Here is an 18,428-nt window from a genome sequence, read left to right on the forward strand (position 1 = left end):
GTTCCACGTTTCTGAAGATATAGATTGGCACTCTCTCTTAAAAACAACAGTAGGACCAACAATTTTTTTTCCTATCTAGGACATAACAAGTGTGAGCAAAGTGTTTATTCTGATGGTGACAAAATCCTTTTCGTTAGGTATATGATGAAATTAATCCCTGTGCTGTGCTAACATCAGAGTCCAGCTCAGTCTAGGACAAGTTTTCTATTTGATGTCCCAAAATCTTGAGAATTTTTTCTGGATTTCCCCCAAAATTTTTTCCCCATCTGAAATCTTTATTTCATCAAACAGAAGTATGTCATATTTATCCCAGGTTTACTGGTATACCAATATAAAAAATTTTACACTCCTTTGTCTCACAGTCATCAAATAGCAACTGTAGTTTTTTTTTCAAGCCAGCCTTTGTTCAAAGCCAAAGTTTCTCATAACATGTCAAGCCACAGGATTGTGATGTGAGTCTGATGAGCCAGTGGCCCAGTTCATCTAATACTAAAAGAGCATGATCTGACAAGGTATTGCTGCCTGGAATCTCTGATTCTGGGTGCTGCATTTCTTTTTGCTTAAAAAGTGTGGAGGGATTTGGGAAGCAGAAGGAAAGGATTGGGAGTCCAGAGTTTGTGTGTCACCTTTTTACTCTTCATCTTTCTGCTTGTTAACTTGGAACGACTATGATTTTAAACAACTAAGGGGATGGTATTGGAGTATTACTAGACATGGTTTTCTACTGTATCTGCATATTTGATCACGTATTGGATAGAATTCATGTTACACATTTTGAACTTTGCTGCATTTTATCAGATTGATGTTTTTAAGAAAAAGATAATTTGTGGAATGTGCTGCCCCCGTGTGGTATTAAATATATTTGTCTCCTTTTAGGCTAATACTGTACATTAATTAGAAGTAGCTTTTTCTTGAATTGCTTGGCCTGTGAAGATAAAACAAAAAGTCAGTTCTTGAGAATGCACCAGGAGCAGCCTTCCTCCTGGTAGCTTTGAACTTCTCTTGGAAGGAATTAGGAAGTGCAAATCTATGTTTGCAAACAATAAATAAATAAGTGTACTTGTTCAGTTTGAAATAAATCTGGTTTTACGTTAATGACTTTATTTATGGTATGTCTTAGTGACTTCATCATTTAACTTTGGCTAAAAAAGAGATTCTTTTGAGGATTTGAGAGTTTTCCATGCAGACTAGATACAAATGCTAGGAGTTTTAAATTTTGAAACAATGAATTTCTAAAAATTATTTTACTATTCTAGTAATACAATCTGCTTGCAATTTGGGAAAGTAATTGGAAAGAAAATATCAGCGTAAACATGGATACTTTTCAGAACATTACTACTTTGCTCTCCCGATAGGAATGTAAAAAGTTTCATGGAGAGTTTGTTGGGCGAGCCTGTGGTCATCATGGCCCTTATGTTCCAGATGTCCTCTTCTGGTCTGTCATCTTATTCTTTTCTACAGTAACGCTGTCATCCACACTGAAGCAGTTCAAAACTAGCCGATACTTCCCAACAAAGGTGTGTGACTTTTTTTAATTCAAAAGTTGTCATTAGTCATGCATAAGCATGAATTTCATCTGCATTGCAAATTCAATTAACTGCTGGTGAATCAGACACTACATATTTTCTGTTAGAAAATTGTATCGGAATAAGCATGGTTTTAGCTGTAAGCACAAAAAAGTTTAAAACAGTGAAGAAAAATAAATCCTAAATCACACATGAATGTTTTAGTTAAAATTGTAATTTCTCTCAATAATTGTAGGTACGATCTGTTGTCAGCGATTTTGCCGTCTTTCTCACTATTTTGTCCATGGTTTTAATTGACTATGCCATTGGGATTCCATCACCAAAACTTCAGGTTCCAAATGCTTTTAAGGTAATTTGTTGATAAATTGCACTGCCTTACTATTTTGACAAAGTAGTGTGCTATAGTGGGTTTATTAGATTATTTTTTTTTTTATCATCATCAGGGAGTAGTGATACTGTTCTGAATTTTTCATGTTTACCAGATACTATACAACCTCTCTGATCAGTGGCCCATGTAAGTGAGCCTCTCCCATCAGGTCCCTTCATGCTTCCTAATGTCTTCTGTGTGAGGACCAGCACGGCTCAAATTACCTAAATCCTAGACTACTGTAATCTTCTGGGGTACCCTTCAAATTCTGGGCTCATTTTATCAAATACAACTAAGTCTGTAATATTCTAGATGATTTTATTGTATGTAATTTCTTTTTGATATCATAGGAAGTTTAGCAATTTTCTGTGTTCTTACATAGATTGATTTTAAAGGAAATCATGTCCTAGTAATGTCTTTGTATGTATTTTTATGTAGTTGAAATGTAAATAATCCTTAGAGGTCTGACTGGTCATGCATGACTGTTTTTATAGCCCACCAGAGATGATCGTGGCTGGTTTATTACTCCTTTGGGCCCTAATCCTTGGTGGACAGTGATAGCTGCTGTAATTCCAGCCTTGCTTTGTACTATCCTTATCTTTATGGACCAGCAGATCACAGCTGTCATTATCAATAGAAAAGAACACAAGCTAAAGGTATTCAGTTACATATATTTTACCTGTTGTCTGCTCCAGAGTATGTAACATACCTTCATCTACTTGAGTGTGCTAGTTTAATATATGTTATATAGCACCCCTTTAGATTGTTATGTTTTTTTCTCTGTTAGTCTATGTAGTACCTGTGCCCTGTGTCAGTGATTAGCTGCCTTACAGAAGTCTTTAGGAATGTAATTTGGAACAGAAATTCTGAATCAAGAAAGTGCTATCCTCTATGCTTTATCAGAAGTATGATACCTATTGACCTAAAGAAAAAAATTTGGAAGTTAATAATTTCCTTAAGTACCATAATATTAATTGATTGTTTCTTCAGATATTGACAGTGTTCTTCTACTGGATTGGATTTTGAAAAACTATTCAGGGGTTATTTTGTAAGAGAATATTATTTTTTTTCTCCATCTTCCTCTGTGGTTCTACCCATTTTTTTTTTTTTTTCCCCCTTCCTATCTTGAAGAAGGGAGAAGAATAAAACTGAGCTTTAGAGGCACAATGGGTTCTTAAAACAACATAGGACAACTTCCTGCTCTGTTCTCTAACACTTTAGTTGCCTACAGATGGAGAGAGAAAAAGGGACATCACCCCTCTGAAAAACTGTTGGGCAAAATCTAGCAGCAGGTTTCTGTACATGTATATGCAGCGAGCTTAGGCTTTTTTTGACATACTTTTAATAAGCAGCAATCCAATCCCAAGTTGCTTTAGCAAATGCATTTGCAACCTTCACTTTGCACTGCCTCTTCTTGGATGATTGTGACATTTGATATGTTCTTTTTTTGCCCTCTTTGTCAGCCTGGCTCTTCATGTCAATCCATAGCATTGCATGTGGTTAACTTGACAGATGCAGGAATTTGCTGCCAAGCTTTGGAATGTGTTTTTTCAGCACTGGCATCTGGGAGTCAGATGGTCCTCCTGGCTGCCCCCTTGTCTTGCTGCGTTTTAGTTTTGCTGGGGTCTGGTGTAGCATCACCTGTTGCTATGCTTCCTTTTCTTCCCATATGTCAGGTTCCTCAGATCATGTATGAATGTGAGGAAATGCTCTCGGATTCTGTATGCATTAGCAGATACATTCCTCATAAATGTGTCAGAAGGTAAAAAAAGGTGTCTCTGTTAGGATTTAAACTCTTTCTTTGAGTGCATTGTGCATGTAACTAATATCTGTGTTTGACACATCTCTGAGTTTGTCAAGATGTGTCTTGGAGATAAGACTCATAAGCACTTTTGGGGAGTGAGGGAAGGTTGCTAGAATTGATTCTTTTCATTTTCTTTACTTTATATGAATTCCCCTTTTTAAATAATGTAAGCAAATAAGATGGCATTTTCATTTCGATATGTGGCTTACATTTTCATAAACCCAGACGCTTCCCATTTTAGAAGTAAAAGTTGTCTTCAGAAAGAAATGATTTGTTTGCTTCCAACTCGTTTTCCCCTCTTTTTTTATACTTCCCATAGCAAATTCTGAATAGTGCACATTTCAGCTTTTGGCAGTCTCTGTAGCAAACCCTTCCAAGTTTAGTTTAGTTACTTTTTTTATGTCAAAAGGCATTTGCATGGATTTACAGTCAAAATTATGGTTCAACATATTCACATTGTTTGCATGAACATCACTGTTTCATCAGATCATGACACTGGATTTGTTGCCATATTGAAAATTTTGTGGAGATAACTAACTACCTGACTTTTTAAAGGAAAATAGCTTGAGCTCCTGCTTGCAGCTGTGTGGTGGTCCTGGATACTTACTGAAATTGAAAAGAAAAATCTTTCTGAGCTGTGGTAATAGATATCTGTGCAACCAAGTTTGATGCAGGTCATTGGTCGTTTTCAAGCACTGGCTGTATTTGCAGGTTTTAAAATCTATTCAGATTTGACCAAAGAGTTTTATCCATTACAACAAAAGCAAAACATCATCCTCCCGTTGGTAAATCAAGAGTATTTAACTGCTACAGATATGATGCAAAACCAAAGATTTTGTACTGACTTCTTATATGAATGCTTATGATACTATTAAGTATTGAATAGAGAAACCAGTAAAACAGTACCTTATGATGAATATTATTTGATAGTTTAATTTAATGTATAGCTTAATTACAGTTTAATTTCTCTTAATTTCTAGCTGTGTTCTTAGATAAGATGAAAGTATCTTACTATCACATGCTTGCCATCTATAAAAACTTTAAAAGGATTGATGTGGTTTTATGGCCCTTTATAGCATAAACTGACTTTGCAAATGTTAACATAAGAATTTTTGTGTAGGCAGGAATCAAAATACCTATTTTTCTGCCTCCTGTGTGAGGATGGATGGAGGTTCTATTAAGAGTAGTGCAATGGAAAGCTGTCAGTGCAGCTGGATGTTCTACTTACTATTATACAAATAAGAGATTTAATTAAAACAGAAGATTGTCTTACTAGTATCTCTTTTCTAAGGAGAAAGGGTATTTGGTTCCCATTGTAAAGTGAATTTATAAGTACACCTAACTCATAACTGGAATGAGACTAATAGCATTAAGCATTTCTTGTGAACTAGTAGGAGTTCCCCTCAGATAACCAGTTTGCCATCAGTGCTGACCCAACCTGAATAACACATAGGAGAAAGCTATTTTTTCCTACAAGTCACAGATTTTTTTAATTGTCTCTAACTGTTCATTAGGAATGCCTGACAGGAGCATTCTCCTTAATTCAGATGTCATTTTATATCTTCCTGCTGTCATTACTCTTTTTAACAGAAAGGATGTGGATACCACCTCGACCTACTCATGGTGGCCGTCATGCTTGGAGTGTGCTCTATTATGGGATTGCCCTGGTTTGTGGCAGCAACTGTCCTCTCTATTTCCCATGTGAATAGCTTAAAACTGGAATCAGAATGCTCTGCTCCAGGGGAGCAGCCAAAATTTCTTGGAATCCGGGAGCAAAGAGTCACCGGACTCATGATTTTTGTCCTTATGGGCTCATCTGTCTTTTTGACAAGTATCCTGAAGGTAATTTGGGAAAGTAAGGAAAAGCTAAAGAATACTGCACTGCACTGAATATTTCACTGTTGTTACTGTATTATTTAATGAGTTCCCTTTCCAGGCACATTACTAACTAGCATAATGTTACACAAGATAATCTAAAGTCAAATTCCAATTTAGCATAATAAAATGGATAGGGACATCTAACATTTTTAAAACAAAAACCTTGCCATGAAAATCTGGCCTGATAGAAGTCAAAGAGAATTCTTCAACTGACCTGTAGTACGTGAAGATTCACCCTTTGTCTATACTTTGGGCTCATGGCATATTATCACAAAATAGTCTTGATAAATTATACCAGTAAGTAAATTTATTTTAAAAATTTTAAAACATTTTGAGATTTCTGGTTAATTTAAAAATATTTTTGCAGTTGCAGGAGAAGTTCTATGGTTCATTTCTTGGAAATGAACATAAAAATTCTCTCACGCAGCCTGCATACTCAACACAACTTACCAGTGTCCTGAAACTGGGTGTCTAGTTATATGCATATATAATACCATCTACATACACGGTATTAACTGGTTTTAACAATTATCTGGCCTCTGTGAAATCAGTGAGAGTTTTGCCACTGGCGTCAGTAAGACCAGAATTTTGACTTGCATGTTGTCACAGTGAAGACAATAAGCCCTTAGAACTTGTACTTCCCAGTAGTATTTTATTAAGTGTATCATAAAACCTTCACTTTGAAAACACACAGAACATGCTTTTTGTCTATTTAGTATTTAAAACAGATACGTATCTATGGAACTGTTCTTTTACCTACAGACTATATACTGAACGTTTAAAATAGTCTCTTACAAAATCATTCCATAAAAGTAATTCACCCATTTTCAAATACTTACAGCACAGATCATTTCTTTTAGCAGTATGAAGTATTGTGTGTGTGTGTCTTGAACGTTTTTCTGAGGATTATAGCTTTACCATTCAGATGCTTTTCTGAGCAGTCTTTTAAGTAAAGAATTTAAGTATGTATCAGATGCTTTCATTTTTCACATAGTTCTGTTAATTTTACTAATAATGAATAAAGTGTATTGTAATAACTGGCTGTGAGAGGAAAATCAAACTATAGAGCCAGATTCTTCTTTTGCTTTACACTGAGAAATATTATTAATTTGTAATTGAGTGACTCTGAATTTACAACTTGTCTGATTAATGCAGGCATATGGCACTTTGAATTTCAACTGTTTAGAATGTCTTTCTAGAAGAATTTAAAATTGTTAAATGATATTTAATATGCTTTTCCCTTTTGCTGCTTGTTTGTGCAGTTTATTCCTATGCCAGTGCTTTATGGAGTATTTCTCTACATGGGTGCTTCATCTCTAAAGGGAATTCAGGTAAAATGGATTTATGAAAATTGTGTTACTGATAATGCTTTCTGTAAAATGTGTAGCTATTCTTTTTATATTATTATCTTTTGTGTATAATCTTAAAGGAATGTTGCCAACCTCAAATTCTTGAAAGTGACTCACTTAAAAGGGAAAATGGATTCTCTCTAAATAGACTATTCCCTTTAGGTAATGTGCTCCATTTTTTTTTTTTTTCTTTTGGTGTCGATTTTTCTGTTCTCCCTTGTTATCAAGGGAATTTTGTCAGAGCCTAAAAACTGAGTAACGGCTATCAGGAGCTCTTCCCTCTCCCCTGGCTCCCTGTTCACCTGCTTGCCTGCTGCCTTTTCAGCTTCCAAGTTAGTGCCTTTGTAGTGGTATACCTGATCTTGAACTTTGCCTATATGAGGCTTTTGGCTAACTTGCCCTGAAACTAACATAGGTGAGACTTTGAAGATATTTCCTGTGCAGATAAATGCCCCAGGCAAGGAAGTGGAACTGTTGCAAGTCCCATGCTACTTAATTTCTGGCCTCAGGGAAGAAGGGCAAGTCTAGTGGAAGGGCAGCATTCCTGCAGTGGTTTGAGTAGGAGCCCCTGGCAGCAGCAAGGCACTCCAGCGTTCAAGTCAGGGTCCGTAACGGTATCCTGGGCACCACTGCAGCGTTAAATGGCATGAGATCAAATCTTTAAGCCCATCTGACATAAACACTCAAATTTTCAAGTGTGCCTTTGTTTGTTATCAAAAGTTGAGGTATTGGTACACCTTCCAAGGCAATTGAGAAAGACCAATCACATGATGAAAACTTGAATTACACTGTGCAAAAGGTTGTCAAATACAAACATCAAAGAAAATGCCTGATTGTTTCTTTCATTATTTTTAAAATTTTGATTGCAAGTTAAAAATGTCTTACCTTCGTTTTACCTCTCTATTATTTATAGGCAAAGTTGGCAACATCTCTTGTTTCCTGACTGGTGTTTTCTATTCAGAGACTCTTCTTTTATAACTTTACCTAGCTCTTATCATTTGGGTTGATATGTTAAGAAGTGTAGTTTCACTTTTTCTGTGGTTTAGATAATTTCAAATTAATATGGTTTGGCTGTTTCTCAGAACAAGGGTATGAGAAAGTACATTATTGAGGAGTGTTTTTGAGGTATGCTAAAATCTGGCTATCTTTACTTGGAAAAGTGATAGCATCCCCCCCTTCTTTCTCCCTCCCCCAAGCTGGGACAAGGAATTGAGATTTGATAAGATGGCTTTTGTGGGAGGATGTGCTTTTTGCTGTTTCTGTGAAAAAGAAATCTGCTCAAATCTGGCCAAATTATAAGCATTTTAAAAAAAATGCAGTTTGCACATGCTCAATAAAAATTCCTGAAGGCTCTGTGAATATAACATGGTTCATCCGTGCAGGGAAAATGGTGCATCACCATCATCATTGTGCCATATCAGCTCACACAAAATCTCAGGTCAGTGTGGAGCCAAATAGGTCTGGAAACCAAGAATCCCTCATGTACATTCCTAATGGCATGACAGTTGGTGTTCTGGCGTTCCTTTTGTTTTTTGTTTCTGGTTTTGTGAAGAAAGTGAAATAGGGAAAAGAAAACAGCCTGGGATAAAGTATCTGGTGAAGTAAACTGAAAAAAAAAAAAAAAAAGTGTTTCATCCACAGGAGGCAAAAGACTGAAACGATCCCTCCATGATCAGCTTTTTGTGTGCTAAACAGAGCTCAGTTGTTGAAAAACAAAAGTTTAGTAAGTATTAGAAAGGCAATGTAATATTGTGTATGCCCAACAGGATCAATCAGCTTCCATTCAGTTTGATTCACAGTTGATTCACGTCTACTTTGAAGTCTGGCTTTGCCTAACTTTGAGTTCTTGACTTGAAATCTTAGCAGTACTATTTTAAAGTAACTATTTTCTTTCTGTATAACCTCATATGCAGTTATGAGCAAAATGTTTCCTAGAGTTTGACTATACAGAATGTAATTCAGCACAATCTAGTATCTCAGCACATCTGCATTAGAAATACCTAAGGAGACAAATGTGTATTAAAATTGAAAGGAACTTAAGCAGCATGACTAACCAAATAATTAAACTTTACTTAAATAATATGATTCTCATTCCTATTCTGGTGGCTCAACCAGAGAGAAGATGAGACCTTTACCACCGTTGGGCTAGTTTAGGTTCCTGGCTCATGATTGTAACTGAGGTAGTCTTTTTCTATGCTCCTGAACTTCTGAACAGTTTTTGCATTTAGAATAACAAGCCAGATTCTTAGGATATTCAGGATCTTTTAGGCAGTGTGTGAATGTCACCATAGATGATCCTACAGCTCCTTTTGATGCAACCTTTTTAAAATTTCTCTTTCAGCTCTTTGACAGAATAAAGTTATTCTGGATGCCTGCAAAGCATCAACCAGATTTTATTTATCTGAGGCATGTTCCTCTTAGAAAGGTCCATCTCTTCACTGTAATTCAGCTGAGCTGTCTTGTGCTTCTGTGGATTATAAAAGTTTCAAGAGCTGCCATTGTCTTTCCTATGATGGTATGAAATATTTTTTATTTCCTCTAAAAATCTCTTTTCACTTGTGGATAATTGTTATTGAAGAAAAAAAAATAATTGTGGGCAGGTAATTACAGTTTTGCTTTGATTCAGTGTTCAAGGACAGTTCACACTGTATTAAGTAAGGAAAAGTTCTACATATAACATCTATTTTGAGTCTAGGTTGAACTCTGCTTATATGTGTGGATAGCCTAAGTGTATGTTCTCTTAAGGAAAATTCTCTTAAAAAAAACCCAAACCTTGATGTTTTTATTTAAGAAGTAGTGCTTAATCATTTTACAGAAAGAATATTCACTCATTAGAGAAGATTGTTCATTGTGCTGAGGAACTTTACTGATGGGTCTGTGTCTTGCTGGAAATAAAAAAAAAAGAATCTGTTGTGCTGCTTAAGTGATCTCTCTCTGATTATTCCACTAATCGAAAAGAAAAGATAATCTACTGACCTCAGTGAGTGTTAAATGCTTCAAGCCACGTGTCTGAACAAAGGAAGACCAGCTGTCGGCCTATCCAAATTAAAGGATAAAGTTCTGTCTGTAAACTGTGGTCACTTTTGAAAGTATTAGTCTACAAGAATATCTGTCAGTTTTACTTGCTTAACTTCCTTATTCTTTGAATTAATATCTTTACAGGTCCTAGCTTTGGTATTTGTCCGAAAACTCATGGATTTCTTTTTCACTAAGCGGGAGCTCAGTTGGTTAGATGATTTGATGCCCGAGAGCAAGAAAAAGAAACTGGAAGATGCTGAGAAAGAGGTGGGTCATGGTTTCAGGTTTTTTTGGTGTGTATCACTATCAATTTCTCCTTCAGACATTCAGAGAAAATTCTGTGAATAAGGTGTATTCCTTGCAATAGGCAGACTTGTTCAAAGTATCAAAAGTGTAATACCGTCATATTTTATGTAAGTCCTTGTAAGGTTACAAAGCTAATAGGCTTAGGTGGGGGTGTCTATTAGATGTAGATTCTTATGCTGCCATACCGTCATGTAACAGTATTTATGGTGCTCCTGGGGATTGCTCCTGAGACCTACTCAGATGATGTGCAGGGATGAACCTGTGTCTGCAGGAAAGCTCTCAAATGCCTGGGGCGCTTTGGTTCTGTGTTGGGACTGGTCTCGTCCCTGCTGGAGATGCTGAGGAGAGCTCTGCAGTATTTAAGGGGCATGGCATGTCCCAGCTACATCTCAGCTATACATAGGTCACACGCCATCAGCATGTGCCCTCACTGCTCAGTGGTGGCATAACCCTGGGCAGTATCCCTATTACACTCTGGGCCAGCATTTTGCTTCTGCTACTGCAGAAACAATTTACTTCCAATTTCTAATGAAAAGGTCAGTGACACTGCTTACCCCGTTAACCAGATCCTCAGACTTTTATTTACAGCCTGTGGTACTACCACCCAAATGACTGTTTCAGATCTGGGTCCTTCTCTCCTTTCAAAGAGTATGAATTTCAGGTCATTTCTTATAAACTTGATACAGGACAGATTCTTACACATTTCCACTCAGAACATTCCTGTATTTTGACAGTGAAACACCGACCTTTCTGATTGTAGCTTTCTAACCAGTTTTGCCTATATTTGATAGTATTCTTATCTAGCTGCTGCTTCATGAATTGTTTGTTTGAATATCATATAAAACTGTGGGAATAGAAAGTAAATTTGCGTGCAAGGGATGGAGGTCTTTGTCCTTTGATCAGGTGGCTGATTCCAGGGACAATGACAGCTGTTAGGGAATCTTCGTATTGGGCCAAATAAATGAAGGACAAGTCTCAACAAAAACACTAACTGCAGGAGCAGTAGGTAGAATTTGTTGATGGCAGTTTTTTTTAAATGGAAGTCATGTGTTATGTGTCCTGCATCAGCACTTTTGAATGGTAGCACGGTGTGAGGCTGTGGTGGCAGTGGGAGGTGAAAGTACAGATGATGACACATGGTCTTGGCAGGTTATGGTCATTTGTAGGCAGGAGTGCTCTGGGAACAGTTGTGCATAAGACCTCTAAGATGCCCTGAAGACATCTGTGAAAGCCTGGGACCCTGTGAGACATAACCTTTTGGTGTTACAAGGGTAATGCAAAAACTAGACAATGTGAATGGATAGATCGGCAATTTATCCTTAGGGATGCCCTGAGATTTGATCTGAGACCAGGGAAATGGTGTGTTTAAGGATTCCCATTGGTAAGTCTATTTGAAGATATAGGACATGAGCTAATAATTTGAAGATGTAACTATGAAAACTAGATTTCTCTGCCTTTAGGATTCTTTTGTGACATCTGATACCTCACTGCCTCATCTGTAACCTGAAGAACTATAACTTTGTTTTCTTTGACACATTCAACATACTTTCATAGGATACATTTTGGGGAAAAGGCTTTACCTAGGTGATAAACATCATGATGATTATTTACTACTTAGTATGTGCCTGTAAAACTACCAGGCTGAAATTAAAATACGTGAGTCACTGTTTTCCCCCTTGAATCGAAGCAGACCAGAGAGTTGTTTCATCACAGTATGTGTTGTCATCACAATTCAGAGTAACCAAAAGCAACCAAGGTAGCTCTCGTCTTGTGGGTCTGGTTATTGGAAAGAATTCCTTGTATCCTTATGTTTTGGTTATATGTCACTTTCCTTCCCATGCTTGATAGGATGGCATCGGAAAACACAACTGGGAAAATCTACTGGTGTTACTTTATTTCATTCACTGTCTATTTTGAGAGGTTATTTTTACATGTTTTGGCATTTCTAAATATTTGGAGCTATTATTAAAAGTGTTTAACTGTCAAAAACTTATGAAGCTGTGAAGCCTGGAAATGACAAAATTAACTAGTAATAAAACTTCTGACATGTAGCCTAAGGAATTAATTGGAGAGTTGCTATCACACGGCTTTCAAAAATAGAAATATTCTACCCACAAGAATATTCAGAAATATAGTTGACAAGATCTGAAACTTACTTGATTGGATCCTAATTTGATCACTTAAGTTGTTTTTGTATTTTTAGGCCATGTTTTTCTAAGGCTTTGTACTTTTATAGTGGATATACATGCCTTCTCCTCACAGAACTCCTTTGGAAGCTACTTTGATGTTAATCAGATAAGTCTTCCCGAGACAGGAATGAACAAAATGACTTCTCCTATTTGTGGAAAAAAATGTTGTGATTTTTAAAATAGTTGTAGTAGTAAAACATAGAAGAAACAAATTTCTGTGCAGAGAGGACTTAAATTCTGCTATTTTGGAAAATTTTACTGGCTCTTCCAGCTAATGCCAACTTAACAGTGTGTGTGATGCATGTGGGTTTTTCGGTGATCTGCCAGAAAATGGTAAGCTCTCCTTTTGGGTGAGCCAACTCACACTTTCAAATAGGAACCAGGGTAAGCTTTTACAAAGCCATCTAATAAAAGAGAAGAAAGATGTGGAGGTCTCGGGTATCTGTTATGCTCATACACACACAGTGCAACAGGGCAGGATTTGGTGGTTACGTTCATGTGAAGGCATGTTAACCTCCTGGCTGTGGTTTTCCTGACCTAACAGGGGTGTGAGCCTTGAGAATCCTGTGGAGCCTTGAGTTGATATCTGAAAGACAGAGACTTGTTTTTCTTTGTTTTTGCAGGCAGGACATGGTGCTTGAGGGGTGTTGTTTTGTTTTCCCCACCCCCTAAGATAGATTTTGTAAATTTGTAATTATTTCACAAAAAGATTTTTGGTAGATATGTCTCATGGTTCTCTTCACTTCCTGTTATTCATGGAATTTTTTTCCCCTGCTCAAGTGTAAACTAATTTTGGTGTCTTGTTTCACTACCTTTCACTGCAATAAAACTTTACGAGTATTAAAACTGTGTGTGTAACCTTAAATTTGACTTCCTTAATTTTCTCATGTTAACATTGCAATGTATGTATCCCGTTTTTCATGATATTTAAGATTCATACAGTTGCTCACTCTGTGTTACTAATTTTTCCTCTTTCTTTATTGTTACAAAAGTATATCTTTAACATTAAGTGCAGACTCATCTTTTAAAATAGAGGGGTTTGAAAGTCAAATATTTAAATTAAAAGAGTTGGAAAGTATCTTACCTCATGAACTTCAAATAAATACTTAATATTAAACCAAAGGGGAGAGGGAATTAAAGTACATGAAATTCACTTTCTACAATATATTCTGTCTCATGACTAAATTCCTTCCTTCTAGGAAGAGCAAAGTATGTTAGCAATGGAAGAGGAAGGGACTGTTCAGTTACCACTAGAAGGACATTACAGGTAAAATATACCTTTCCTCTTTTAGGTGAGTTGCAATTACATAAAATAAACATGCCACAATATTTATTCTTAATGTTTACTGAATGTCAGGAGGATGTTTGTCTGGTAGTAGAGTACAGATAGATGACCTGAACTATATGCTGCAGCATTTAACAAGCTCAGCCCTTTTCTAGTCTTTCCATGTGCTCTCACAGTACCTAGAAAAAGGACACTCTGCTGTTTTCCCTTGGGGAGGACTGCAGGATCAGGTCATTCATAATGAACCTTGGCTTCTGACATGCACAGTGCAAAAGGAACATGCAGTACAAGTCAAACCCTTCACCTGATGCTAGCAGGGAGCCAGGAAGGGTTTTGAACGCACCCCAGAAAAACAAGGTTCTTACAGTATAACATTTTAAAACATTCCAATTAAGATCCTATCTGTGTGAGATAATAAGTGAATCAAGAGCTGCCCAGGGTAGATAAGGCAGAATCCAGGGTTGACACAACTTAAAAAGCATGAAAACTTTTGTTATAGATAGGAATAATACATGTGACCAGCCCATAAGAACTTACTCTTATTTACAGTTCTCAAAAAGAAAGTTCTTAATAAGGGTTGGAAGTGTCTGGTGATAGTAACCTCTGCATTAACGTGAGTTCATAGGAACATGACACTATCTCAGAGTGGCCTCCTCTCTTATATTTTAACACAAAGTTACCCTTTTGTCTCCTAAGGCAAATAACTGTCTGTGTCTGAAAAATCCCAGACTATTTCTTCCTTTTGATTCATCACACTTCTAATGGTCTGTTTTTCTCTTCCTGTGTCCATACCTTTTTGTTCTATTTTATATTAGCAATATTTAGCTTAGTTTATCTCAAGGTGTGAATCTATATTTATCCATAGTGTGTTCACTTAGGTAGAGTTGCCTAAATAATATCTGAATTGCTGTGCTGTAAGGGTCACAGTCCTACAGCTAAAAAGAAGAGTCAGAACATTGGTTGATAAAGTGGTTCTCCAAAATACTGTGAAGACAAGTTTACTGAGGTCTTACTGAATGTCAAGCCATACATGAACCATGTAGTCAGGCATAATACACAGAGCAGCCCTTAAAACATTTAGGACTTTATTATTCTTAAGTGTATAAGTATGTATTTGAAGCAGTCCAGGTAAAGCTAAGGGTATAATGGCTAAAAAATTGCTGCTTAAAGCTACTGATTAGTTTGTTGAATTGGGGCATTTTTCCTAGCTCTCTAAATCTTTGACTTTGTCAAGGTTTTTCATTGCTTTTAAAATTGTTTTAAAAGCAGATGAATTTTCAGAGCATAAGTACTTTGAGAACTGTTAGGAGATCTTAAGATTCTTGTTTAATCCAACTATGCCACTGGCATGCTGTGAGATCTTGGGCAATATTTAATTTCACAGTTCCTCATTTTTCTTTGTCTATTAGTTGGAAGTAACACAGAATATTTTATTGATGTTACTGTGATTAATTGCTGTTGGAGGAGGAAAATGCTAAAAAAGTGCTAAGATGTTTTAAGAGAATATTTTTAAGTGATGGTTCAGGATTTTTGAAATGAAACATAATTCCTTAATTTACATTGCACTTATTTATTGTCATCACTAGCAGTTTTCAAGGACTTTTATAGAGTTAATAAGTAACAAAGACTGATTGCTCATTGTTTTATTGCGTATTTACTTTTGATCTTGCCTAGAGATGACCCATCTGTGATAAACATTTCTGATGAAATGGCAAAAACTGCTGTGTGGAAGACATTGTTGATATCCTCAGAGAATGCAAAAGATAAGGAGTCAAGCTTTCCTTCTAAAAGGTTTTAATTTTTTTTTTTTACTGCATTATACTTTATATATTCATGTCAAACCAATATTAGAATATTTTGCTAGGGGTTAGAAAGATTTCTAGCTTTCAGTTTTATTTCTTGATATTTCCTTTTATTTATGTCCAGTCATAATATTCTGAGGTCAAAACACAAATTCATTATTTATTAGGAAAAAAAAAAATCACATCTATTTACATGCTACTTATTTATGCTACAGTGGAAAGTTAAGTTAAGCATGCCTGATGCTTGTGTAATGAGCCACCAGCCGACACCTGGGTATTGCACAACAGCCGTTGTGTGTGTTCTGCTTGCTTTTGTTGTCTCCTCTTGAAAAAGAAGTGGTCATCACTGCCCTGGAAATATCTGTATGAAGAACCCAGTACTCTGAATGCAATCTATTAATATTTGGAGTGAAAATAATTTTAAGATTGCATTATTTCTTTTCATTTTTTTTCCTACTTCACTTGTACTCAAAACAGGTAAATACTTGGAAATTTTAGTCCAGACAAATGTAAAATGAAGCAACAATGTTTTATCTGTGCTACAGAGTTATTATGGGAATAAGAAAATATTAAATACAAACACAGTGATTGTAAGAGAAATTTTCTTCTGTTTCCATAAATTTTAACTGTAACTATGTTCTACTTAATTGTTTCATATCACAATTTTGTCATAAGCTCCCCTTCCTAATCACTCTAGAAGCCGATTCCCCAAAGGTAAGACCCTGCCCCCAGCTTTTTCCTTGAGTGTATTTTCCAGTTCAAAATGGTGTCACTTAGGAACTCAAATGACTTGACTCTCTAGTTTTTAGGGAGACAGAATGAAAAGAAATTTCCAATAGGAACATAAAAGGTCTTCATTAAAGTCCATACTATTAAAATTTGAAAATTGTATATTAAAAATAGAAACTGTAAATGTAGTATATTGAAATGTTACATTGAATTTTTTAATAGAATTCTTTTTTGTTACTACTTTGACTTTTTAAAACTATAAAATTACATTCTGCCCATTTCTAAATATAGTTTTCAAAACAAGCTCCATGTTTGAAACAGATAGTCATTGTTTTATGGTGAAAAGATGCAGTAAGGGAAAAAATATTGTAGTGAAATACATTTTTTAATTTTGTCACCCCAAAATGGCATGCTGCCTTTCAGTGTTGGTTCCTTTCCCTAAACAGCATAAACAAGATGAACAGTTGATGACCAGAGAATCTTCATTTCAGACACCCATGGAGCAGCCCACTAATGTGATCATTTTAATGCTATTTCACTGACAGTCAAAATAGCAGTGTAGTTCTGATTTGCCTTCCACCCTAAACGTGGGCTGAGAAGGATCCTGTCGCAATGAAATCAGTGTGGTGCATGGGAGAAGGATGTACAGTAGGGTTTCCTTACCTTACGTGCCTCTGCTGTTGAGGCTGTGAAAACCTGGAGAAAGAGAAGAAACTGATGTGGTCCATTCACAGCCACTGGGTATGCAGTAGTTGTAATTTTTCTGGTCGATGTTGCTTTTGTTGATGGTGTGATAGACTAGGTAAATGTGTACTTTTTTTAGCTGAAATTTTCAAAGATCCTTTGAGCATCCACATAGACTGCGGCTCAGACAATGGTAAAAGGCTGATTTGGCCTTTCCGCTGCAGTAAAATAGAAACTCATTTTCTAATGAGCTCATTTTCAATCTATTCTTGGATCTTTGCTCATGAAAACAAAGACTCAGGTGAAAAGGAACTACGGGATTGCAGGTTTTATGGGTTTAGGTATGTGTGTCCTGTTGTAAAGGAACGTCTTAAAGAAACTGTGGTCTTGCTCTAGCTTGCAGTCATGTGCTCTAGCTTGTCTCAGATTCCCAGGCAGAAGTAGATTCAAAGAACTTTAAATCTAAATTAATCTTAAATCATATTAGAGTCAGAACTAAAGAAACTTTATATTCCTAAATGCATGTATCATTACATGAAGATATGATTCAATCCTAGGTAAGCACTGAGAAAAAGCAAAGCTTGGAGTGGCAGCAGTCGTAAGGATAATTTTTGCAAATGATCACGATCACCAGCATTACATTACACAGTTCCCTTCAGTGAAGGGTGTCTTAGCATAGTGAAAAAAAGTGACGTTGTTCTGAAATTAAATTTACTGATGCCTTTTGAAGTTCAACTACAGACATGTTTAGTACTCCTTCTCCTGTTGTCAGGTCTACTTTCTTTATCCTAATAGCCCAAAATATTATTAAATGGGGATAATTATGATACTGTACTATGAATTCATGTAATGCCTTTTACATAAGGCACTGATCAATTGTCAACATCGGGTGATTTCTGGAATGCATAAAATCTGGAAGTTCTTAATACTAGTTAAAAACTGAGTGGACCTGGCCAATGAAAAGTCTGGCCAATAATAAACTAAAATCTGCTCCAAAGAGAGATTTTTTGGGGGAAGGATTTATACAAATGAATTCCCAGCCTGATGCGTAGATAATATCTATCGTAAGCTCTGCTCTGCTCCTGGCTTGGTGAAGTAGTATAGTGTATGATTGTTCTTACGTCCCAGACTCATAACAGTATTTATGTGTCTAAAGAGGGGACTTAAATGAGATTTACTTAGTCAACAGTTGCCTAACTGTAAAGACACCTGAATTTTACAATTTTCCAACCTTGATTTTTCATTATTAAAATTCCTAGCGACCTAGAGGTCTACTTTTGAGCCTGTCTTGGTAGAATTGAACACTAAGGAACCTATCTGAAGCATAGCCCACTGTGCTACATGTAATTAAATATTCCTCTGTCTTTACTTATAATATTAAGCCCCTCAGCAATTTCAAAACATATGCAGAAGATCTGACCACGTATAGAAGGTAGTCCTAGCCGGTCTTTTAAAATATTGGATAAAGAGTCATCTATCAGTTTGTAGATG

At 36.2% G+C, this 18,428-nt stretch overlaps 1 protein-coding gene across 1 annotated transcript in view; it reads left to right on the forward strand.

Annotated features, from left to right (window-relative positions):
• LOC122152451 (sodium-driven chloride bicarbonate exchanger) overlaps nt 1-18,428 on the forward strand; it is a 46,447-nt gene that overhangs the window by 24,017 nt on the left and 4,002 nt on the right. Inside the window, exons 10-18 of the mRNA XM_042784413.1 lie at nt 1,356-1,517; nt 1,762-1,875; nt 2,388-2,549; nt 5,288-5,539; nt 6,838-6,906; nt 9,266-9,439; nt 10,087-10,209; nt 13,637-13,704; nt 15,397-15,513. Of these exons, the coding sequence (XP_042640347.1) occupies nt 1,356-1,517; nt 1,762-1,875; nt 2,388-2,549; nt 5,288-5,539; nt 6,838-6,906; nt 9,266-9,439; nt 10,087-10,209; nt 13,637-13,704; nt 15,397-15,513 (1,241 nt within the window). The remainder of the gene's footprint in view (nt 1-1,355; nt 1,518-1,761; nt 1,876-2,387; nt 2,550-5,287; nt 5,540-6,837; nt 6,907-9,265; nt 9,440-10,086; nt 10,210-13,636; nt 13,705-15,396; nt 15,514-18,428) is intronic.

The sequence above is a fragment of the Tyto alba genome, unplaced genomic scaffold (assembly GCF_018691265.1).
Source record: "Tyto alba isolate M040663 unplaced genomic scaffold, T.alba_DEE_v4.0 Super-Scaffold_7, whole genome shotgun sequence".
In the NCBI taxonomy this organism is placed as follows: Eukaryota; Metazoa; Chordata; class Aves; order Strigiformes; family Tytonidae; genus Tyto; species Tyto alba.